This window comes from Mastigoproctus giganteus, chromosome 7 (assembly GCF_048544385.1).
Source record: "Mastigoproctus giganteus isolate SK-2022 chromosome 7, ASM4854438v1, whole genome shotgun sequence".
NCBI lineage: Eukaryota > Metazoa > Arthropoda > Arachnida > Uropygi > Thelyphonidae > Mastigoproctus > Mastigoproctus giganteus.
In genome coordinates this window covers 29,028,508-29,055,251 of record NC_143581.1, presented here as the reverse complement: position 1 = coordinate 29,055,251, position 26,744 = coordinate 29,028,508, and the positions used below count along the sequence as shown (strand labels likewise).

The window sequence follows — 26,744 nt, the reverse complement described above, 5'->3', positions numbered from 1 at the left end:
TAATTCAGGGTAAAAGCCACAAGTCTCATGCTACAAGAGCTATAAAATATTATTGTGCAAGTATAATCTCGATGTACATGTAGCAATGAGGCTATGTCCTATTTGTATAATAATGTTTTATAGCTCTCATAACATAATGCATTTGTACAAATTACTTGAATTCATTTTACCTACTACACCATCCTGCATCTCACACATTATGGATATATCTCATCACTAGGTTGTTCAGGTCTTCATGGTGCCTACTTACCCACTGATGAGACTAGTAAGAATACCATGGTAGTAGACCTATCACTTTAGAGACAAACTGAGATTGATAGAGTTTGTCCTCTTCTGTTTCATTTCATGTTTTCTTGTTTCATGCCTACCTCTTTCCTTTCCTTAAACTGTTTGCTTTCATCTACTACTTTTTTAGAGATCTGGAGTTATTTTTCATCCCAAAATTAAAACCATGGTCTTTATAATGGTGCACACTAAATATAAAGCAATGTACTCCTCCACTAGAGCAGTGCTTTTTATTTAGATTAGTGGACAACATGTGGTGAACTACCTTCACAATATGAGATCAATGTACTAAGCAGCAAACCTAGTTCGCATACAGCTACACATGCAATGAGGTTATGCTCTATTTGTAAAATAATGTTCTGTACAAAACAATTAACTAGAGAAAAACAAAAGGAACTGAACTTTTAAATTGGAATACTTGATTTTTTTTTAATTTATTTATTTTTTTGCTACAAACAATACACATTTTTTAAACCAATAGTGCTTAGCACCACAGATGTCTTATAGTTGTAATTTACACTAAATACATATGCAGGAAGATTTTTCCAGAGCAGAAAAATAGAGGGAATAAATAAACAAAATTAATAGAGTGAGCCTGAAGTTGAACCATGAACATAGGCCAGATATGCTAATTCAAAGAAAAATCACAAGTGAAAATATCTGTAGGAGAAAGTGAATGCCTGGATTGTTGACCTAGAAAAAAAAATTACTCAGTTTTTCTGTTTTCCATTTTGATCAAGTCTCTTTGAGGGGGGGGTTAACTCTGGCAGCTTCCATCCCCATTTCAACACAAAAATTTATCAACTCTGTGAAAAAAAACTAATAAAATGTAGGTTATAATTAAATTATCTAGAAATTGTAAATCTAGCAATCCCAGTTAATAACAAAATTTACAAACTCTTATATTAAAAATGCTGCACATAAGTTATTTTGTCTAAACTGAAATGAGCAGAACTTTGAAAAATTAATAAATATTTAAAGTCAAATGCATATCAAAGGACTTTAAAAAAAGGCTTTATAATAATATTGGGCGCCTCCGTAGCCAGGTGGGAAGGAGCAGCAGTGCGTAGCACACGCTTCTTGATTAGACCGAGGTTCGAACCCGTCACCACCAAATACGGAGGATGCGGAAAGGTCAGGGATGACCACCGCATATCCCCGGAGCAATATGGCCTTAGTTGCTAATGCTCCTAAAAAAAAAAAAAAAAAACCAAATAACAAATAACAAATTATAATAATATTATAAGACTGCAGGGGATAATTCAATGTAGAACCCAAAATCAAACAAATTTGAGATGCTTTACTGTATTAGATATGCCACCTGGGGAACATTCTGCTCCCTATAAAGATTGGTGCCGAGATATCAGTGCTAAGGCTTGGTTTATGTTCAACTTAAAGACATATAACATTCATGGTTCTGCCTAACTTGCTAATATCTTTTTTAATTGTATAGCATCACCTAAACAGGTAAATCACTATGCATTTAAAAATCTGAGCTGTCCTAGCAGTATCTCAAATTTTTAAATGCACAGTGGATTCACCTGTTCAGGATGCTGTACAATTTAAAAAGATATTAGCAAATAGGCAGAACTGTGAATGACAGTATTTGTCTCTAAGCTGAACATAAGACCAAGCCTTCATGCTGATGCTTGGTGTTGATCATTTGAGGGAACAGAATATTCTCATTGACAATGTGTTTCAAATTAGTTTGATATAATGTTTGAATGACAAAAACAAGGAAGACAATACTTACTGGTTTCCGACAACTGGCACATGTGATAGCGTTGCAATCTGGACACATAAGTTTCCTGAGTTCTGGATTGGCTATAAACCCTGAGGAACACTGAATGAAAAAATATTAAAAATGCTTGTGAAAAGAAACCATTGCATAATTTAAATACATGGTAATTCAAAATAATTTTAATAATATTTAATTAAATGATAGTTAATCATTTAAATATGGGGAAGAGATAAGCATCAAGTTGGCTCAGCCATTTTTTCTTTCATATTTTATTCATAATAAATCCCTAATGGAGTTCTCTTTTTCTTAAATATACATATACATTGTTTTGTATTTACTAATTATGAAGGGAGTCATTCCCCAAGCCTGATAAATGGATGAATTATTCCCTTCCCACCACTGGTTCGAAATACATTTTTCCAACTATATTTTGCTCCAGCCTATTAAAATCAAGTAAATGCCTATACACTGTTTCAGTAAATGTGACTACATACCTATGATAACTGCTTTATGCATCCTTCATGTCACTAGTAATTTAAGATAAGCCCTCACAGATAAAAAGTTTTCATTATTCTGGTATTATTCTGGTTTTCATTAATAATACCGTTTTGTATATTTATTATTTCCAATTCCAAATCTATGTTCAATTACATTGCATAGTCACAAGGATACCACTGTAAACTAAAGGGATTAGGCACAATTGTTGCAATTCATTCCAATTCAGAAAACTGTAACTGGAAATTCTTTTGGAAGCATTTCAGTGTATCGTGTTGTGCATGGTGAAGTAGTAACATTTTCATCAGACTTTCAATAATATATTTTTTCTATTTTGTAAATGCAATAATGAATTTCTTGATAAATGATATTTCCACAATGTTAACTTAGCTTTGAGTGCTACTGAACTTATCATTTTAGCAACATAATAATTTCTTACCTTGCATCTTTTCAAAATTGTGTTCATTCAATTTCACAGTTATATCAGTCAAGGAAAGTCAAGATTCATTAACTAAGTCATCCAACTAATTTTGCATAATATTCATTCCTTGATGTCAGAAATTCTTTCAGTTCCTTTATGAAATCTAGAACCTTCACAAGTATTTTTACCCTACTGAGCCACCTTACCTCTGTATGTAAGAGATCACCATATTCAATTTCTTCAGGAATCATGTAAAAGCACTTTAAACAAGTGGTGCTGCATTGCAGCGGCTCATACAGAATTTATTATTTTTATTATAATCTTCATAATATGTTTAAACAAAGAACTTTTATGCATGTTTCCTGATTTATAATTCAATGATAAGAAACAAAGTGCTGGAATGCAGGATCTTCTAAAGAAGTTTGTGAATTTGCAAAATTCGCAATGGGAATAAACCAGAGGGCAATAAATTCAACTTTACAACCTTCATTGTAGGTATTCCATCCATAGTAAATTTGTCAAATTTGTCAAAAAATAGAATATTTTTTTAAGATAACACAAAAATCTTTACCCATGTTTATCATTCATCCTTTTAATGGAGGAATTCTAAGAACTTCTTCGTTTGCAGAAAAATCATACTTAACACAACAATAGCTAATTGAGAATTTCCCAATATGTCTGGCAATTCTTCCCACTATAAATGAGTTGTTTCTCAAAAATGTTCTTGCTGATAAATAAATTGCTTTTATCACTGAAACAATTTCATCCTTAATCATTCTTGCTGTAATTTTATCATTGGTATCTTTATATACAAAAGTGATTCTATTACATTATGCTATATTAGAATATGAATATAATATTAATGTTTAATATATTCTTTAAAAGTCATACCATATGAGATTAAAAACTGTTAGAAAAAACAATACTATAATCTACGTAAAATACCGAGGTTCGAGCCCGTCACCACCAAATACGGAGGATGCGACGGGCTCGAACCCCGGTCTAATCAAGAAGCGTGTGCTATGCACTGCTGCTCCTTCCCACCTGGCTATGGAGGCACCCTAAACCTGGTCAGCAATGATGTTTAGGTAGGTGGTAGATGTCAGAGTGCCCGGCACATGGATCACTGGACCCAGGGTATCCCAGCAGAAGATCGCCCAAAGCATGACACCACAACTACCGGCTTGTTTTCGTCCCAGTCTGCATCCAGGTGCCATCACTTCCCCAGGTAAACAACACACGTGTACCCGGCTGTCCACAAGGTCAGGGAATGACCACCGCATATTCCCAGAGCAATATGGCCTTAGTTGCTAATGCTCCTAAAAACCAAATAACAACAACAACATAACAACAGCTGATCAGGTACACCCTTTGATGGCAACTGTCTTCCCCTCTGGCGGTGCCATCTTTCAGCAGGATAATGCACCATGCCACACCTCGTGGATTGTTCGAGACTGGTTCGCGGAACGTGAGGAAGACTTTAAAGTATTGCCCTGGCCTCGAAATTCCCCAGACATCAATCCCATCAAGCATCTGTGGTTTGTGTTGGAACAACAACTCCAATCTGCGGCATCTCAACCATGGACCTTACAAGAGTTAAAGGATCTGCTGTTACCAGATACCACAAGACACATTTAGAAATCTTGTAGAATCCATGCCTCGCCAGGTATGAGCTGTTCTGGCTGCACGTTGAGGATCAACATCATATTAAGTAGGTCGTCATAATGTTTTGGCTCGTTGGTGTATAGAAAACAACAATGGACCCAACACTGAACCCTAGGGAACTACACTACAAAACAACAATGGATCCGACACTGAACCCTGGGGGACTTCACTAATAACATTAGTCCACAAAGAGCAGTGTCCAATGATTACCATTCTCTGTCCTCTCCCACTCAACCATCCCTTTATCCATAGCAGCAGTTTGCACTTAATGCCATACTGCTCCAATCTGTACAGTAGTCTTCCATTTGCAAAAGTATCAAAAGCTTTCCTAAAATCCAAGTATATGATATCAAAATTATTTTTTGCATCCAGTTTCTTTGTGAATCATAGTATCCAATCTAATTGGTCAGCCAAGACTTCCCTTACCAAACCCATGCTGTGTCCGAACTATAACCGAAGTGTTGTCTAGATGATCCTGCAGTTCTTCTTTAACCAGTGCCTCCATTAATTTCCCTGTAACAGAAGTTAAACTAACAGGTTTGTAATTACTTGTGTCACCCTTTGGTTCTCCTTTGTGAATTGGGTTCACATTTGCACATCTCCGATCCATGGATGCTCTTATAATTATGGCTAAGGGTTTACTTACTTCCTTTGCTGCTTCCTTTAATATAACTGGATAGATCCAATCCACCTCGGGTGCCTTTTTTATGTTTATCTTCAACAATTTCTCGTCCACTTTGCTCTCAGTTATTAAAAAATCATTTAACTCACTACCATAGTTTAATACACTTCTGGTATTCCCCTCCCTGAATAACTCCTCATGTGTAAATGTAGATGCAAAATACTCATTTAGTTTGTTAGCAATCTGAGCAGGATCATCAACAGTTGAACCATCGATATCAAGTGGACCAATCTGATTCATCTCCTTCCTTCTAGAGTTTATATAAGTAAAGAACTCTTTGCTGTTTTTTTTTTGCATTCTTTGCCAAAGATTTCTTGTAATCTGCCTTTGCCTGCCTAACCTCCTTTGTGACTTGGTTACAGAGCAGCTTATATCTATCATGGGCTTCTATGTCACCTGTTAATAATAGAAAAATAGAAAAATGCATGTACCCATGCATTTTTTTTTCTCTGACACATGTCTCATTAGTTCATCTGACATCCATTTAGGCCTAAACCTTGAACAATATTCCATCCCTTGTCGTGGAAGTTGATAGCCTAAATAAGTTTAAGACTCAGCTGGACAGGTATTTAGAACGAACAGAGGGGTGAAGTGGAAGTGGTTATTTATTTTTTTTTTTGGCTGATGCTGCATAAGCTTGCTTTCTTGCATCAAATGCCTCTACTAATGCTAATGCTAATGCTAATTTCTTGGTTGGTATGTGTACCCATCTCTAAAAGTTCTTCACACTTGAATGTAAATGCAAAATATCTATTGACTGAATAGAGTCATCAACAGTTATACATTCACATTTAGTCCATCAATGTGTTCATGCATTTTTTTCAGTATTAACATAAGCAAAGAATCCTTTGGTATTTTTCTTCACATTCTTAGCCAAAAACTTCTCATAATCTGCTTTAGCTTGCATGCCCCCCCTTAGTGACCTGATTGCAGAGCAGCTTGTACTTACTATAGGTTTCTGTGTCCCTTGAAAATTTATACTCATCCCATGCTTAACAACTAGTAATTAATAAGCCAGTAGACTCAAAGTTTTAAATAACATAAAGCTTAATGAGCCGTACTCACCTTAGATAATCTGCTATGTTACGTGGAATAGGATGGAAGAATAATTTCAGGCTTAAGTAATTTAAAATAATTTAGAATAAGTTAAAATTATGAATGTGTGAACACGGAATTAAAATATGATCAAGGAAGTAGAAGTGCACAACTTCGTCCCTGGTTGTCATTGAAGAATTAATTTAAACTTTAAAATTATTAAAGATATTTAAAAATATAAATTATATGAGACCGGTGAAGCCAAAAGTCATGAACGACCGACTTTCGTATTAACGTCATCAGTTGGCAATACTAAAGTGAGAAGAAAACGCATGTTTTTAAGACTTCTAAGTTCCCATGATGCACTTTGTAACATGTGGGAACCTCAAGTGCGTGAGATTCCAGACTGGGGAGAGGTTGGTGGGTAGTTTCGTATTTATGACGTTAAGTTTAGTATTATGGTGGCACAATTCTATAATGAGAGCTTCGTATTGAAAGATTTTGTAACTGGATTTTAATTTTACAATTGTGATGGCCGAATCAACTAAGGAGTTATGATTGTGAGAATGTATGTGTTGTGTGAGCTCAGTACTAGATTGACCAGTCCTAAAGCTGTTATAATGGTAGTAAGCTCGTGTGTTGGAAGTTTTTGTGGTACCGTACTTTGTGGTAGTGCTCCCGATGTAGCATGCATTGCAACCTTGTTGACACTTAATTAAATATACAATATTGTTCATGTCATTTATAGGGTATTTGTGTGTTTCTTTATACACCAACCTCTCCCTGGTCTGGACTCTCACGCACTTGAGATTCCCACATGTTACAAAGTGCATCATGGGAACTTAGAAGTCTTTAAAACACGCATTTTCTTCTCACTTTAGTATTGCCAACTGATGACGTTAATACGAAAGTCGGTCGTTCATGACTTTTGGCTTCACTGGTCTCATATAATTTATATTTTTAAATATCTTTAATAATTTTAAAGTTTAAACTAATTCTTCAATGACAACCAGGAACGAAGTTGTGCACTTCTACTTCCTTGAGCATATTTTAATTCGTGTTCACACATTCATAATTTTAACTTATTCTAAATTATTTTAAACTACTTAAGCCTCAAATTATTCTTCCATCCTATTCCACATAACATAGCAGATTACCCAAGGTGAGTACCGCTCATTAAGCTTTATGCTATTTAAAACTTTGAGTCAATTTCAAACGGTACATTAAGACATTCTATAACTTATCTAAGCCAGTAGACGTATTAGTTCATTTGACATCTACTTAGGTCTAAACCTTGAACACCATGTCTTAGTTGATAGCTGCTATTATTACTATTCTGAATGCTTCCTATTTTAGGACTTACAGTTGGCAATGTCAATCAGGTGGTCGGACTGAAAAGAATTTAGAAAATGTCTAAGACTATTGTAGTCACCTTTACAAAACCAACGTCCCTTCCCTTTATCCTTGATAGTAGTTACATCTTTTAAGTTCATCCCACATCAAACCATTACAATCGGATTGTTATCAGATCACCTGGTTTATGTGGGTGACACATCACCCACATCAACCAGGTGCTGACTTCTCACAGATTACAGTTCTTCTTGTCTGTCTTTTCTGTATACATTGTACTCACCCTATGCTCCCTATGTCTGAGTGGCACATTTTTAATATCTCTATAATGATGCTTTTGTTTGCTTAACTACTACTTCAAATTGATCAAATTTATTTACTATCCACAAATGATATTACCAGCATTAGTACACAATGAACAAGCAAGAATATATGCACCTGTTTTTGCTTTTAGTAACCCTAACATAGCCCATATATTTGATTGTCCCATGGAGATGCCCAGCAGGCCTTGTAATCCCTACATCTTGCTTTTCAGGCTGCTGCAGATCCTAATAGAAGCAGTGCAAGAATCAATCTCACCTCTGCTTGCAGATGGTGTTAAACTAACTATTTTCCCCCTAGGTTGTTTTTGGTTTTTTTTTTTTAGGAGCATTAGCAACTAAGGCCATATTGCTCCAGGATATGCGGTGGTCATTCCTTGACCTTTCCGCATCCTCCGTATTTGGTGGTGACGGGCTCGAACCCCGGTCTGATCAAGAAGCGTGTGCTACGCACTGCTGCTCCTTCCCACCTGGCTACGGAGGCGCTCCCCCTAGGTGATCAGTTTCCAACCAGCTTAACACTTCCTCAATAGCATCAACAAATATTTTTACACCTATTCAATTTAAGTCTATTTCATCCCTGTAAAAACATTCTATCCTGTTAACAAGCACAGACCACTGAGAAAAATTATTCTCCATGAGCTTCGCATGATCTCTCCTGGGCCAAACTGATTGAACAAAGCTGTCATCATGTTCTTCCTTCTATCATGACTGTGCAAAATTCCAGACACTTTCAAATTTAATTCTAACTGATAGCTTTTTTTAATGAATATTGCCCTATATCTGTTAAGTTAATCCTCAGATTTATTATTCTTAATATCATTAGTACTATTAATGAAATATAATTTTTCAGGTATTATTTGTGAAATGTGCCTTTAGTGTTGGTATGTCTACACCTGACAATAACTCAGAAGCATCTGCTAGTACTACCATACAACAGGTTTTGCCTTGGTGCAGTATGCCATCATTCAATGGTACCAATACCGAATTACTAGTACTTAAAGTATATTATTGTTAGTTTTAAAAGGTATGAATATTTCAACACAAAAATAAATATTTATTCTCTGCAAATCATGATCCATTTTAATTTCTCACATTTCTGTGACAAATTACTGGGCTAAACAGCTTACTTGAGAACACCATCGGAAACTTGGATCCTTCATCAAGACCCTGTCTCTAAGTTTCTGCTGAAAGAGCTCGTGGATTTCGGGAGCTACCAACTTCTTAAGCTAAATGGAAAAGAAAAATAGGAAAAAATTGAGACTAATATTAATCAAGAGAAACTTGCAGAATATCACAGAAAACATTTCAACGTTCAGTAAACTATAAAAAACTTGTAACCTAGTTAAAGAAAGAAACTTAGAACTCAAACAGAAAACATCCAGTAATCATCTGTTCTAAGTAGTGCATGCATATTATACCTATGCTTGGTATTATCCAATTTTAATCAATAAACATTGATAAAATTTGATTTTTTACTTATAATTTGTAATAAGATCTGTAACCAAAATTACTGATTTAGTGATCCTTTTTATGTATTACTTATTCCTTTTCAGGCTCCCATTCTCATAGTGCATATCATTCCTGTTACTAATTACTATCCTAAAAAAATTTGGTATATGATATTAATGAATAGTACCTTCAGAAGTAAACAGTGATAAACATAACAAATGGCACCTCCGTAGCCAGGTGGGCAGGAGCAGCAGCAGTGCGGAGCACACACTTCTTGATTAGACTGGGGTTTGAGCCCATGACCACCAAATACAGAGGATGCAGAAAGGTCAGGGAATGACCACCGCATATCCCCGGAGCAATATAGCCTTAGTTGCTAATGCTCCTAAAAACCAAATAACAACAACAACAACATAACAAATACAAATATAAGTCCTTTTATTAACCCTATATTGTGTGTTTTCAAATTGAGTATAACATAAAAAAACTTTACATTATACAAACAATATAGATTTTAATAAAAAAAAAAGTGTTTAAAAGAATGGGGAAAAGGAGAATTGGCATCAATAACAGATTAAAGATATATGCATAAGTTCAGTTTTCGCAAAGTTTACTGCTTTGTTTATGCAATTTCATATAAGAACAGTAAGTAATAAATGAATGTTTCAGTTTTGTTTTTTTAAGTTATGTAAATTTTAATTATGACTTACAAAGAAAATCTGCATCCTAAACAGAGTTTACATAACCACTGCATTTGCAATTTATATTAAAAAAAAAAAAAAAGGTCAAATTGTTTACATTTGAATGCCATTTACATTTGATAACTTATTTACTCTCAAACAAAAACAGTTAAACAAGAATGAGAGTATCAGAATAAAAGAATTAAATAAACATCTGTAAAAATTTGCAGTGAATTCAACAAAATATTTAGCGAAATGAGGAAAACATTTGAAACATTTCAAATATCAGTATAACTTTTTCATCTAATTTTTAATGAAATACCATAATTACTTTTTTGATATATGACAGGCTGCTAGGACAGCTCATGGGGTTCTGCCAATGATATAAGAGGTGTAATCAAAAATTTTGGGGACTAACTTTGTATCTTGAAATTGTAGTAGTAGTTGCAATGTGTCTGGTTGTTGCTGTTCTTATTTGTTATTTAGGAGCATTAGCAACTATGGCCATATTGCTCCGGGGAATTGCGGTGGTCATTCCCTGACCTTTCCGCATCCTCCGTATTTGGTGGTCACGGGCTCGAACCCCAGTCTAATCAAGAAGCGTGTGCTATGCACTGCTGCTCCTGCCCACCTAGCTATGGAGGTGCCAAGTATAGATGCATCTGTTCATGTATCTATAATTGCATATATATGAAAGGTATAATATATAAAGGAGGTGATTACACAATGTCAGCAGACCCACCATTGATAGCTGCACATACCTTCATGATGGGAAAATTAATGGGCAATTGGATGAGATCCTTGAGCCTCATTTTTATCTTTTTCAGGTTTTATTGTTCTAGATTCTCATTTTAAGAGATGAAAGGAGTTATATTAGATGAGGTAGATGATACAGAAGAGAATGTCTCTCCCCACAGCTCATCTGAATTACCATTTGGACAAGCAAGGCCATTTGCCTGTCAATATCTAAAGAACAGGGATACAGCATGTTGACTTGAATCAAACTTTTCTGAAATTTAATCTAACAAACCATGCCTGGGTTTGTTATATGTCTAGATGACTTCAACTGGGGCCAACCACTCGGACTGAAGGCAAAAAACGACAAGAGGTTCTCTGTTTCTGTAATGATCAATATATGCTAAGTAATTTAAATCTAAACCAAATATAACCCAGTTAGGCCAAATATAAATCAAATGTAAATAAATGTAAGCTTTTTTTTTTTTTTTTTTTTTTTTTTGCATTTTCTTAAGTCCCTGATAGTATTATTATTTGATTGATCCTTAATATCCTTAATATTTTATAATATTTTACATATATATATATATATATATATATATATATATATATATATATATACATATATATATACATATATATATACAGGGGGTCCCCAGTATCCATGTATTTAACCAAGTCCCCGCAGTTATGAGAATTTGAAAATTAAAGAACTAAAGCTTTTTCCTTTGAGAAAATTGACCAAACACTTGAATATTTTTTGTAAGAACGATCTTCTTCATGACCGTGCAACAAAAGTTAAGCGTAAAGTTAAAGACATAACTAAATGCTACAACACAATTTTATCTGAAAATATATAGCAAAAAAAAAAAAAAAACATGAACAACTCTGGATTCATTCTTTATTCGTACAACTGAAAAATAGTGTAACTTCAATAAACATTACTTAACCTTACATTGTTCAACATATTATAATAAAAATGTCTAATAAAATAATTTTCTCATTTTTCAGTTCCTTCATCCAAATTTTACTATGTACAAGTACATAATAAGCATTACTATATAATATCGGTGTAGATAAACCATTGACAACTCTTAAAGAAAAACTATGGTAGTAGTGTGAAAGGCATAATTTCATCTGCTTCTCACATGGTACTCATTCTTCACAACGAGTTGTCCATGTATTGCACTACCTCGAATAAGTAACGCTTCACTAACAGAGAAGATTATTGTTACTTATTCTTGGTGGGCACCACCACTCAGATGGCACCGTTTCAAAACTAGTTGGCTTTTCATCGGCTTTTCACCCACCGATGAAAAGCCAACTAGCTTTGAAACCTACCGAGAATAAGAAACAATAGTCTTCTCTATTAGTGAAGTGTTACTTATTCAAGGTAGTGCAATATATGGGCAACTCGTTATGAAGGATGAGCACAATATGAGATATAGATGAAATGATGCCTTTCACACTACTACCGTAGTATTTCTTTGAGAGTTGTCTATGGTGTATCTACACCAATATTATATAGATATAGAATCTTAAACTCTTAAAATATTATGCCTAGTTGCATTTAATTTTATTTAAATAATAAACATTACGAAAATTAGGTCCCCGTTTTAAGTGGAATTTTTTGGAACCAATTATCCTCGGATAAGAGGATCCCCTGTATATATACATATATAAAGAAACTCTATAAAAGACAAAATTTTTTAACTTACCATTATATCTAGATGATTGAAATAGTCTTGAGAAATTTCCTCATCACTAATATCTGGCTCATTACAAAAAGGACATAACAGTTCCATTATGCTTCTGTCTCTTATTTGAATAGTAAAGTAAGCTTTAATACATTCACTGCAAGCTTTATGAGCACAATGAATCATGGAAATCATCTGAAAATCAAAAACTATTTAGCTGTTAGTAATTAATTTTCTATCAAAGATTGCATACAGATAAAAATTTATAATAAAAACTGCCAGTGTTGATATTTTAAATCAATCAATACACTGGAATAAAAGACAAATAGAATTCTGAGATGTGAACAAGTTTAGTCACTGGCGTTGGACTGGGTTATACATATATATTGCCAATAAGATGTTTACATCTTTAAATTTCACTATAGAGTTAAATATCACAATAGATTTACATCAACATAGATGTTAAATGAATAGACTTAACAATTATGAAGATATTCACAGTTTATGTTAGTATTAGTATTACTCTTAGCCATATAGTGCAAGGAAGCTTTTTTTTTTTTTTTTATGTGAACCCCAAACACGAGAGGTATTAGAACCTATAGTACTTAGTACCGTGCTTGGGTTGGAGGTTGAGAAGACGAAAGAAGATATTTCTTGACGTTGGACTTGAACTTCTGTAGATTGTAATTTTCAGGAAATACGTATGAAGGAAGGTTGTTCCAGAAAACAGCAGTTGAATGAATAAATGAGGAAGATGAAAAGTTGGTTCTATGGGTTTGAAGTTGGACAATAAATGGACGTTGGACAATAAATGGACGCCACCAGCGGCACGTGTTTGGACTGTTTTGAAAGAGAGAGAGCAGGAATTATAGAAGCCAATTCAGAAGAATAGTGCTCATGGAAGTATCTGTAGAAGAGGCATGCAGCAGAAACAGTACGTCTATGAGAAAGCAAGTGGAGAGAATCTGTTAGAGATGAATCATTAATTACCCTAACTGCCCTCTTCTGAATGGAATCAAGAAGCCTGATAGAGGTTTTGGGGGCACCACCCCAGATGTGGGAACAATATTCCATGGCAGGGTGGATTTGCGATTTATACAGAGTGAGCAGCTGTTTGGAAGAAAAGTAACGCCGAGAGTGAAAGAGAAAGCCAAGTTTTTTAGATGCAGAGGTAGCAACATTTGTAATGTGCTTGTGCCAAGAGAGATTAGAAGTCAGGGTAATCCTCAAAAGAGATATATCATTTTGCCTAGAAATCAGAGTGTCACTAAAGATAAGCATAGGAGCAGAAGAATCCTTTTTGCGAGATATAAGACAAGACTGAGTTTTAGAATGGTTGAAATCAACTAAGTTGTCTTTGCCCCACTGGAGAATTACCTGAAGATCGGCATTTAAGGAATTGGTAGCAGATTTTCGAAAAGTTGAAGTTGATTGAGCAGGACAAGGTTTCTCAAAATGGAAATTGGAATGCAATGTGCTATCATCAGCAAAACTATGGATAGGATTTCCAGTCAATGGAAGAAGGTCATTAATATACAAGAGGAAAAGAGTGGGGGAAAGAACTGAACCTTGGGGGACACCGGCATTAGTGGAGAAGTTAGAAGACAGAGAGCCATCTACCATCACCCTCAGTGAGCGATCAGAGAGAAAACTGGATAATCAATTACTAAAAACAGTTGGCAAACCATAAGATGGAAGCTTGTTTAGAAGACCTTTATGACAAACACGATCAAAAGCCTTTGAGATGTCAAGAGCAACTACTTGTGTTACACCAAACCTTTCCATTGAATTAGTCCATAAATGGGTAACATAAGCCAGAATATCACCAGTGGATCGACACAGACGGAATCCATACTGGCGATCGTTGATCAGACGGAAGGTTTCTAGGTAGTTTAAGAGTTGGCGGTTAATTGATTTCTCCATTACTTTAGAAAGAGTAGAAGTAATTGAAATGGGACGATAATTGGATGGGAGGGATTTGTCACCCTTTTTAGGAACTGGCTGGATATGAGCAAATTTCCAAGCAGAAGGAAAAACATCTTTGAAATAAGAAAGGGAAAAAAGGCGGCAAAGAATAGGAGTAAGTTCAGCAGCACAGGTTTTGAGAACAAGTGGAGAAATACCATCAGGACCTGGAGCTTTCTTAGCATCAAGATTCATCAAAATCCTTCCGACATCCTTTTGACGGAAGACCACAGGAGGCATTGAATGGAGCGTGTTGGGAATGGTGGGAGGTGTTTTACCAAGATCATTAATACATGAGCTGGAAGAAAAGTGGGATGCTAGCAGGTCAGCTTTATCCTTGGCTGAAGTGACAACAGAACCATCTGGTTTGGACAGAGGTGGGAGCCGAGATGGGCAAAAGTTGCTGCCAATAGCTTTGGCAAGAGACCAGAATGCTCGGCTACCATTAGGGCAAGAAGCAAGTTTTCTACTCTTAGCGTGTTCAAACTCTAGTTTGGACTGATTAATAACAGGCTACAGGCTTTTGCTGCACCAGCCAAAAAAAAAAGTAGATAAAAAAATAAAAATTTTATACTTTCCTCCTTATGTAACTACCCAGTTGACCGCTGAATTTCTTCAAACTGTTAGCCTCAAATACCTATGGAGGCAACCTGTTCCAGTAATCAACAACTTGCTGGCTAAAAGAAAACTTTCTACAATCTTTAATTGTAGTCTTTCTAACAGTGAAAATTCTGCCTAAATTCCCTAATCCCTTTCAGGGCCTTATAAACCTCAATCAGCAGTCCTCTAAGGTGCTTGACTGTCATGCTCTGTAGCCCGCGTAATCGGTCTTTCCTCATAAGATTGTCTGCCCTTTTGCCAATCTCACCATGTGAGGTGCCTGTCATTGGACTCTTTCTACAAGCTCAATGTCTTTTTTTCAGACGAGGTTTCCATATTTGGACACAGTATTCCAAATGACAGGCACCTCACAATTGCCTTATACAGTAGGATTATGACCTCCCTATCTCTACAGGATAATATTCAATAAATCATCGATAGGACAACATGGACTTTCCTGACTGCCTATTTACATTGCTCAGAACACTTCAAGTCTATCTGTCCATACTGTAGCTCCCAGATTCCTTTCTTCCTCTAATGTTTTTAATTCCACCATATGTATAATTTATTTTGGGGTTGCTATTCACCAAGCTTAATAAGACCTTGCATTTTGCTGCATAAAAACATAGCTGCCAGTTTTCTTTTCTGACCATTCTTGAAGCCAGATCAAGTCATCCTGAATGAGCATTGATTGGCACTGATCATTAATGGCTCTCCTAATCTTTACATTGTCTGCAAATTTTGGAATCACACCCTTTATCCCTTCATCTATATCATTTATAAAAATCAGAAACAACACTGGCCTAAGAACTGATCTTGGGGGACTCCACTTCGGACATTACACCAATCTGAAGAATATCCATTGTGATGACCTTCTGCCTTCTACCTGTAGCCACTCTGCAATCCATCTTAGAAGTTTTCCAGTAATCCCAACACATTCCAACTTATACAGTAACCTTTCATGAGAGACTTGACTTTCCCCCACTGTTTTCCTCTTGTATATTAATGACCGTCTTCCATTGACCGGACCTATCCACAGTTTTGCTGATGATAGCACATTGCATTCCACTTTCCAGTTTGAGAAACCTCACCCTGCTCAATCTGCTTTAACTTCTCGAATATCTGCTACCAATTCCTTAAATGCCAGTCTCCAGATAATTCTCCAGTGGGGCAAAGACAACTTAGTTGATTTCAATCCTTCTAAAACTCAGTCCTGTCTTATTTTTTTTTATTATTTTTATTTTTTTGTGGTAGTTGTTGGCGCATCGGCTTCTGTGGCCATAGTGCACCTCCCAAGGTTTTTGCAGTACTTTGATCCAAGCCCGAGGCGGGATTCGAACCCACGACCTTTGGGTTGCCAGGCAGGCACTTTACCCACCTGGCTAGCCCGGTCGGCCGTCCTGTCTTATATCTCACAAAAAGGATTCTTCTGCTCCTATGTTTATCTTTGGTGACACTCCGATTTCTAGGCAAGATGATATATCTCTTTTGGGGATTACCCTAACTTCTAATCTCTCTTGGCACAAGCACATTACAAATATTTCTTCCTCTGCATCTAAAAAAAAAACTTGGTTTTCTCTTTCACTCTTGGTGTTACTTTTCTTCCAAACAGCTGCTCACTCTGTACAAATTGCAAATCCACCCTACCATGGAATATTGTTCCCACATCTGGGGTGGTGCCCCCAAAGCCTCTCAGGCTTCTAGATTCTGTTCAGAAGAGGGCAGTTAGGTTAATTAATGACTCATCTCTAACAGGTCTATCCACTTGCTGTCTCATTGACGTACTGTTTCATAGACATACTGTTTCTGCTGTATGCCTTCTCTACAGATACTTCCATGGGCACTGTTCTTCTGAATTGGCTTCTATAATTCCCACTCTCTCTTTCAAAACAGTCCGAATATGTGCTACCACCAGCCAACATCCATTTACTGTAGAACTTCAAAGTTACAGAACCAACTTTTCATCTTCCTCATTTATTCGTTCAACTGCTGTTTTCTGAAACAACCTTCCTTCATACATATTTTCTGAAAATTACAGTCTACAGAAGTTCAAGTCTAAAATCAACAAATATCTTCTTTCATCTTCTCAACCTCCAACCCATGCATGGTACTAAGTACTATAGGTTCTAATAACTGTCGTGTTTGGGGGGTTTCATAAAAAAAAACTATGTAGATATTGTTGCCTACATCCAGCTTATGAGTAAATGTAAGTCCCTTTGGTAGGTACACCTATCCTATTCATGAAATGAAGCACTCCTTCATATCAAATGGTATGTCATGTGACATACCATTTGATATAAAGCAGGTGCACAGATACACAGGATACTGTACGTGAGCAATTCAGTGCAAGAACAGGTAAGAAAAAAGATTTAAGTGATTCTGAATTTGGCATAGTAGTTGGCACCCATTCACCTGTTAGCATCTCAGAAACTGCAACCCTGCCAATGACTAAACTGCATTTCATTCTGTCAGCAAAAAACAAGAAGGTACAGTTAGAGTGAACTCAGGAACACCAATACTGGTTAGTAGTTGCCTGCTCTGATGAATCCAAGTTCCTGCTGTTTTACACTGAGAGGAGTATTAAAATATGGTAGCAACAGCATGAGTGCAAGGACCCATCATGCCAGGTGTCAACAATGCAGGGTTGTGGTGACAGTGCAGGGAGTGTTTTCATGGTGCACACTGGGCCCTTGATACTAGTAGAGCAACATTTGAATACAGGTTGTCTGGAATGGTTATCTGGCTTCACAGCTGCAGTGAATGTAAATTGGTCTACAGCGGCAGCCTCCTCCACTCACCAGACCACCCAATTCCAACTGGGCATCTGTGGGATGAGGTGGAACAAGCTGTTTAAAGTAGAGATTTGCAACAACTGTGGGAAGCAACTGAGCCAGTGTGGACTAATATTCCTGTGGCACACTCTCAATATCATGTTCAGTCCATGCAATGATAAACCCAGGCCATTTTTAGGGCTACCTACTTGCTATTAGATAAAATAAAGTGGGCCACTAAGTGTACGTATACAGTAAAAATCTGATAATCTGGCTACAGATGTTCTGAATTATCAGGTATTCTCCATTATAAGTCATTTATCTAAAAACACATGAAACTCTTCAAGAAACCCAAGATTTTTGGGCATTTGTATGCATTTTTATATTTTATCTGGCTATTATTTTATGCAATAAAATAATAAAAAATACATAAAGTGTAAAGTACAGAGGCAAAATTAACAATGGAATAACTGTAAGGTGTGTTTCAATTGCTTTTTTGTTCTTTAATATCGTAGTAGAAGTACCAACATTAAACTGAGCTGTGGCAATATTGTTCTCAGCAATTGTGTAGAGTACTTTGTTTCTATTAGAAAAGTTTGTTGTAGCTCCCTGAAGCAGCATGTTGCCAATGCCAATAAAATACATAACCAACCATCTTTCATCATCCCTTTCAGTTTATTGAAAGCTTTTAAATTTCTTTGTGTGACTAATTTTTGTCCATATGCTAAATTAATTATTACCTGAAACAATTTAAAAAAAAAAAAAAGGTGAAAAATTACAAAAAATTTCCATCTGAATTAACCCAATGATTGACACTGTACATATGAAAAAGTGTCATAAGGTTATCATGAAAGAACAATTTTTTATATTTATATATCTTTCCTCTACTGGTTAAATCTAAACAAATGAAAGCTGCTGTGTCAATGTTGTTTACACACACACACAACATTGACACAGCAACAACAATTGAAAACATTCACATAACTGTAGACCTAAAAAGTAATTTAGGTCCCCCATCACTAATTATCAGTTAGCCAATGATTTGGCTAATTGATACAGACAATCCCACAGAATTCAAACTTCCACGTGCCATAATTGAAATATAGAAGCAAATGTGACTGGATTCATAAACAGCTGTATGTTACCATATTCATCTCCAAGTTTGAACTCAGAACTTTTATTGTTCAAGGAGAAATCTCCATCCTGGACATCAGCATTTAAGACATCAGTATGTAATATGCTGGCTGGTCTGTTCAGATACAGAATTATTGGATTTTTCAGACCATCAGATGCCAGACTACTGGATTTTTCAGACCATTAATTTCAAGACTATTGAATTTTTCAAACCATCATATGCTGGAATATTGTATTTTTACTGTGTTCACTGATTTTTGAGCATAGCACTAGTTTGTTTTTATTAAGAAAACAAAAAATTTACATATTTAAAAGAAATATGAAAGATGAAAAGTTTCAGACTTCTGTCAGTGCATTAGTGAGGCATATGATGCAAGAAAGCAAGCTTATACAGCATCAGCCAAAAAAAAAAAAAATCCTTCCCATTTCACCTATCCATTCACTCCACATGTTTGTCTAGTTCTGCCTTGAATTTATTTAAGCTGTCAACTTCCACAACAATAGATGGAATTTTGTTCCAACAATCAACCACCTGCTAACTAAAGGCAAACATGAAAAGTATTTTTATAAATTGAAACAAAGAAACAAAACTAAGCAATATTTCAGTGACCTTATGATAATCTCATACTCAGAAATAAAAGAACTGATAGAGGGAAATTAAATTTTAAATAGAGCACTAAAAGTTTACTTTGCTTTTCTACATACAAGGGGTGATGAAAAGTTCTGTGAATGGAGCATTAAAAGACATAGGTACAAAATTTTGTTTTTTTAATTTTCAATGTATTCACTCTATAGTTGAATACACTTATTGTATTTAATCTGCAAAGAGTTTAATCCTTCAAAAAAAAAAAAAAATTCTTCAGGTTGGGCATCAAACCCAGGCTTTCACAGCTGCTTTTAGCTCTTCATTATCTTTAAAATGAGTTCCATGAAGATGAGGCTTGAGCTTTCTGAAAAAATAATAATCACTTGGGGCCATATCTGGCTGTGTGTGTGTGGGGGGGGTGATTTAATTGTTCATATCAATATTCATAAATTTTAGCCTGTGCAATATGGGTTTCATTCTTCATGATAATGCATGGGTGTGCACTGTCATGGAGAATGCAAAACCTAATGACCCAACTTTCCTCATTTTTTTCCCCAGATTGCAGGTTTAACTCTGGCATAATATTCCTCTGTTATTGTGGTTTTAGGTACAAGGTAATCAATCAACAACAATCCTTTTATGCTGCAGCTGATGTTTGGCTTTGAAACTTTTTTGGGGTCAGAGATCCCTTGTGCTTCTGCTGCATGCTTTCTAATTTAGATTCAAGATCATAAAAATGTAGCCAAGTGTTTCATCACCAGTCACCAGGAAAAAATCTATCTGGATTAGCAAGAATTAATTTTAAATTATCTTTTGATGATTCCACTCTCTGACGTTTGTCATGAACGGAAAGGTTTCTGGGAACCTATCTTGCACAAGCTTTGGACATCCCCAAATTCTCATGTATTAATGTTAAAATGATTCTATGGGAAATGTTAAGTACTTTTTCAATTCTTCAAAACAGTAAAGTTAAGTACTTTTCCATGCTTCATTTTAATTATTCAGCACTATTATTCTTATGTTAACTAAAATTTTTTTCTTCAACAATTGCCAACTGCTTCAGAATTAATTGCTTCAGATGGGCAACGAGACCTTAGATCATCCTGAACTGATTCCCGTTATTTTTTGAACTCTGCCAACCATCTTGCAACAGGAACATAATTGGGTGATACCTCCCCAAACATTCTAGTCATACTCATGGAATTCTTTAGCATTTATGCCATCTTTGGTCAAAAATCTAATTACTGAATGATAATTCTCAATTTGCTGGATATTCATTCGTTTTACACCTACCAACATAAAAATTTAATTTTAGAAACTACAGGTAGTTCCCGACTTTATGAGTTAATTCGTTCCTAGCGAGCGCTCATAAGGCGGGAATTTATTTCCCATAGACATAATGTTAAAAACAGGGGTTATGTTCTCAACAATGAAATTAGTTAGCTAATTAGTTTATATTTAAACAATGATTGATTGATCCAAAGAAATGAAAACATAGCCTGTAAAATCAAGCAAATTATAATTTAAAGAAATTATTTATGACTTACAAATGTTAAAGAATGTTTATTTTTCATCGTCATCAACTAAATGCACACTCATTGATCACTCATTGTTGGTTTGTTGCACAAACAGTCATCTTCTTCAGAAATGCTTTAAGAGGCATTTATTTCCAAGATATCTCTCTTCTCTTCTCTTCTCTTCTCTTTTCTTTATAAATTTCACAATAGCATGCATAAGTATTTTTCATGCACAAATTGCAACTAACAAACACGATACGTGCAAGTGAGATTGCAACTAACACAATTCATGCGGAGTAACAAGTTTATGAAGCTTAAAAAAAAAGAATGAAGAAAAGATTCTGAAAATTTATTTATGTTTTTTATATGATTGAAGACTGTAATGAAGGGGAAACACATTTCATCATAGTAACATAAAAACCCACACAATTCCAACTATCAGTATTTTTGCAAATGCAATAACATTGAGTTTACTACCCATTTATAATTGATTGCACTAACAGAAAAGCCGAATAAACCGGAAAGTGCAAATTGTTTTTATTGTTTTATGGTCGTGACCTCCAGAAATGTGCTTTAGAAAAATATCACAAAGCCGTTCAAAATTGATTGTTATAATGGAACATATGATAACGATGAAAGTGCAGTGCATTTTAATGATTTGAATTGGTAATAATACAATTTCCATTATAAAAATGACCTTTTAGAGAGATAAATAGCTTAGTTATATAGCAAAAATTTCAACTTCCGAGGTCTTGGCAAGAATAACTAAAAAACGATGTGTTATTGGGTTCACATCACGATATTTTTACGATACGATGGTATCTCTGGAACAGATTAATATCGTAAAGCAAGGTGCACTGTATTGTATAGCTACGTGCGTGGTTTGAAATGCAGTATTTATGAATATTTAACATTCATTTTTTGCAATTAATGTTCATATATTCGATTTTGTTGATACTTGATACTTGGGGGGAAAAAAATTGTAAACCCGGGAACTCGTAAAGCGGGAACTGCCTGTATAAGACATTATATAGTTCATAAGCAACAATATTTTTTTTATGTTATTTTATACGATATTAAGTAGCAAAATAACCTATTCTATAATTTTTAATATATTTTATATGCCCTGTCCTTGAAACTTTTTGACCACTACTCATACAATATGCAAAGAAAAGAAAAGAAGGTCATTCTGTTAAATTATAATTTAGCTTAAAATTACTGAAATTATGCATTGGCACATATAATAATAACATTAAACTAAGTTTTATCCTTTCATTATAATCCTTTTAAATATTTCTTACCTTTCCAATGGGATACATTCCAGTGCACAGTTCACACTCTTGCTGCAGGTAACTAATTGCTTTTTCCAAGTTTGAACACTCCTCAGCTGCATGCAAAGCTTCTACTTCATCAAATTCCATGTCCAATAGCTGAACTACAATTTCTGCTTTCTTAAAACTGCTGCATTTCTTCTCAGTGACCAATCCTCGTACTCGTCTCTGTAAAAATGAAATTATTTTTTTGATATCCATATATAACTTTCATTTCAAAGCATGCAAATAAAATTGACAGTGGACCCAAATATTAGTAATTTCACGGAAATCATGTATTTTTTTTTATGGTGCAGCTTGTAAATGAAAGGAAATAGAAGCACAGAAAATGAATATAAATGAAGACTCAAAGCCTGCAGTGCACAATCAAACTCTAACAGGGAGATAAATGATTCTGCAATAACTAAGTGGAAAGTGGATTTTAACTATATGAAAGGCACCTGGGATGGATGGCATCTATCCAATTATATTAAGGGAGGCAGCGAAGGAAGTAAGCAAATCCTTAGCCATAATTATGAGAGCATCCTTGGATTCAGAGGAGGTCCCTCCAAAGTGTAACACTGGAGATGTGCAAATATATTACTAAGGGGGATCAAAGGGTGGCACAAGTAACTACAGACCTTTTAATTTAATTTCTGTTACAGGGAAAATAATGGAGTCAGTGGTAAAATAATAATGCAGAATCATCTAGACAAGGCTGCAATTATACTTCAGACAAAGCATGGATTTGTTAAGGGTAAATCTTGTCTGACCAATTTGAGTGGTTACTATGATGTAGTTACAACAGATACAAAACATAATTTTGATATTATATACTTGGATTTCAGGAAAGATTTTGATAATGTTGCAGATAAAAGACTGCTGTATAAATTGCAGCAGCAGCGTGGCATTAAGGGCAAGTTGCTGCTATGGATAAAGCAATGGGAGAAGACAGAGAGTGGTAATCAACGGACACTGCTCTTCGTGGACTAATGTTAGCATTAGCATTAGTAGAGGCATTTGATGCAAGAAAGCAAGCTTATGCAGTATCAGCCAAAAAAAAAAAAAAAAAAAAAAACACTTCCACTCTTCACCCCTCTGTTCATTCAAAATATCTGTCCAGCTGAGCCTTAAACTTATTTAGGCTATCAACTTCCACGACAAGGGATGGAAGTCTGTTGCACCAACCAACCACCCGCTGGCTAAAGGCAAATTTCCTCACGTCTATCCTACATCTGTCTTTCCTCAATTTGAATTTATGCCCTCTCAGGTGATTATTCTGAGCGAGAGGAAGAATCCCATCAGCATTGAGCATGCTCAAACCATTCAAGGCTTTGTACACCTCTATCAGATCACCTCGCTGGTGCCTAGTCTCCAGACACTATAATTTGCAAAACTTAAGCCTTTCTTCATAAGAGCACCCCTTTGTTCCATTCACTAATCTTGTTGCCCTTCTCTGTACTCGTTCCAGAAGCTCTACATCCTTCTTGAAATGAGGCCTCCAGACCTGTATACAGTACTCTAGGTGTGGCCTGACCATTGCCTTATACAAGGAAATAATCACCTCCTTATCCCTGCTAGAAAAATTCCTATATATCATTGACAATACACTATGAGCTACTCTTGCAGCCCGTCTGCACTGCTCAGAGAACTTCATATCTGCCTGCACAACCACCCCCAGGTCCCTTTCATTCTCTACCACTGTCAGTGTAGTACTACAGAGTTGATACGTTGCTCTGGGGTTGCTGTTTCCCATATGTAGCACTTTACATTTGTCAATGTTAAACTTCATTTGCCACCTCTCAGTCCATCTGCTCAACCTTTCCAGATCCTGTTGCAGCAGCATAGTGTCAGTAGTGTCCTTGAAAACCCTGCCTACCTTTGTATCGTCTGCAAACTTCGACATTAAGCTTGATATACCATCATCAATATCATTTATGAATACAGAAAACAATAATGGACCCAGCCCTGAGGGATTCCACTAATAACATTAGTCCACGACGAGCAGTGTCCATTGATTACCACTCTCTGTCTTCTCCCCCTCAGCCACCCCTTTATCCACAGCAGCAATTTGCCTCCAATGTCACACTGCTCCAATTTGTGCAGCAGTCTTCCATGTGCAACAGTATCAAAAGCCTTTCTAAGATCCAAGTATATAATATCAAAGTTATTCCCTGCATCCAGTTCCTTTGTGACTGCATCATAGTATCCAATCAAATTGGTCAGGCAAGACTTCCCCTTAACAAAACCATGCTGTGTCCGAGCTATAACTGAAGTCTTGTCTAAATGATCCTGCAGTGCTTCTTTAACTAGTGCCTCCATTAATTTTCCTGGAACAGAAGTTAAACTCACGGGTCTATAATTGCTTGTGTCAGCCTTTGATCCTCCTTTGTGAATTGGGGTCACATTTGCACATCTCCAGTCTGCGGGTACCTTCCCTGAGTCCAAGGAAGCTCTCATAATTATGGCTAAGGGTTTGCTTACTTCCTCTGCTGCCTCCTTTAATATAACTGGATAGATCCCATCCACCCCGGGTGCCTTTCTTGTGTTTATCTTCAACAATTTCTCCACCACTTTACTCTCAGTTATTACAAGATTCTCTAGCTTACTGCTAGAGTTGAATACACCTCTGGTTTTCCCCTCGCTAAATAACTCCTCATGTGTGAATGTCGATGCAAAATATTCATTCAGTTTGTTAGCTACCTGAGCAGGATCATCAACAGTTGACCCATCGATATCAAGTGGACCAATCTGATTCATCCCCTTCCTTCTAGAGTTTACATAAGTAAAGAACTCTTTGCTGTTTTTCTTTGCATCCCTTGCCAAAGATTTCTCGTAATCTGCCTTCGCCTGCCTAACCTCCTTTGTAACTTGGTTACAGATCAACTTGTATCTATCATAGGCTTCTGTGTCATGTGTTAATTTCTATGTATCCCATGCATGTTTCTTCTCTGCCATATGCCTCATCAGTTCATCTGACATCCATTTAGGCCTAAACCTTGAACAATATTTCTTAGTTGGTATGTAAAGCCTAGTAGCTTCCAAGATAAGTTCTTTGAATGCTTCCCATTTTGCATTTGCTGTTGGTAACATCATCAGTTGGTCCCACTGTATAGAAGTTAAATACTGTCTCCAGTCAATCATCCAATAAATCCACAAAAGCCTTGCTAGTGTGTGAGTGACCAGCCCCCAAGTTCCAGTCAATATCTGGGAAATTAAAATCTCCCATTATAAGACTCTCTGATTTACTGGCCCACTCTATTTCCCTGTACAGTTTCTTATTATACTCATCAGAGTCAAAAGGCCTATAGCACACTCCTACTCTCAATTTTGATCTCCCAATGCTTATGTCACACCAAACTGACTCGACACTGTACTGTCCAGCGATGTCAACTGGCTTCACTTCCTTGGATTTTATGTATTTCTTAACTAATAGCATAACCCCTCCTCCCTTCCTATCCAGTCTATCCTTTCTGTAGATGTTGTACTTCCCACATTCCAGTTCTGCATTCCTTATATCTGTGTGACACCACGTCTCTGATATCCCAACAATATCTGCCTTTGATGTTTTGAGCAATACCTCAAATTCATCAAATTTATTTACTAAACTCCTAGCATTGGTGTACACGCAAGTGTACATGCACCTATTTCTATTCTTAGCTACCCTAACACAACCCATGTGTTTACTTGTACCGCAATGACTCCCGGCAGTCTCTGAAATATCCTGCATCTTGTTTTTCAGGCTTCTGCTCATTCCAATAGAAGCAGTGCAAGAATCTCTTTCACCTCTGCCAGTGGCTACTGTTAATCTATTCGTCTTTGTCTCCCCCCAAGCTAGCAGTTTTCTGACCCACCTAACACTGCCTCGATAGCATCAGCAAATATTCTTGCACCCTTTCTATTTAAGTGTATCCCATCCCTGTAGAAGCAATCTCTCCTGTTAACAAGTACAGTCCAGGCTGAAAAAAATTCTACCCCTTGAGTTATTAATGGAGTCTTGTAGGTTTCGGTGTTGGGCCCAATGTTGCTTTCTTTATTTATCAATGATATTGATGAATGCATATCAGGCTTAATGTCCAAGTTTGCAGATGACATAAAGGTTGGCAAAGTGGTGCTGATGGGATTCTTCCTCTTGCTCAGACTACACACGTGAGGGGGCACAAATTCAAACTGAAGAAATACAGTTGCAAAACAAATGTGAGGAGGTTTGGCTTCAGCCAGGGGGTTTTGACTATTGGAACAAACTTCCATCTGGTGTTGTGGAAGTGGGCAGTTTGAATAAATTCAAGGAAGAACTAGACAA

At 36.1% G+C, this 26,744-nt stretch overlaps 1 protein-coding gene across 4 annotated transcripts in view; it reads right to left on the bottom strand.

Annotated features, from left to right (window-relative positions):
• The window catches only part of LUBEL (Linear Ubiquitin E3 ligase), a 215,769-nt gene that overhangs the window by 32,119 nt on the left and 156,906 nt on the right, over positions 1-26,744 (bottom strand). For all 4 annotated transcript variants that reach the window (XM_090377589.1, XM_090377590.1, XM_090377588.1 and 1 more), the window contains 4 exons: positions 22,433-22,630; positions 12,580-12,753; positions 9,125-9,223; positions 2,039-2,128 (listed from right to left, as the gene is read on the bottom strand). In XM_090377589.1, coding sequence (XP_090233715.1) covers positions 2,039-2,128; positions 9,125-9,223; positions 12,580-12,753; positions 22,433-22,630 — 561 coding nt within the window. The remainder of the gene's footprint in view (positions 1-2,038; positions 2,129-9,124; positions 9,224-12,579; positions 12,754-22,432; positions 22,631-26,744) is intronic.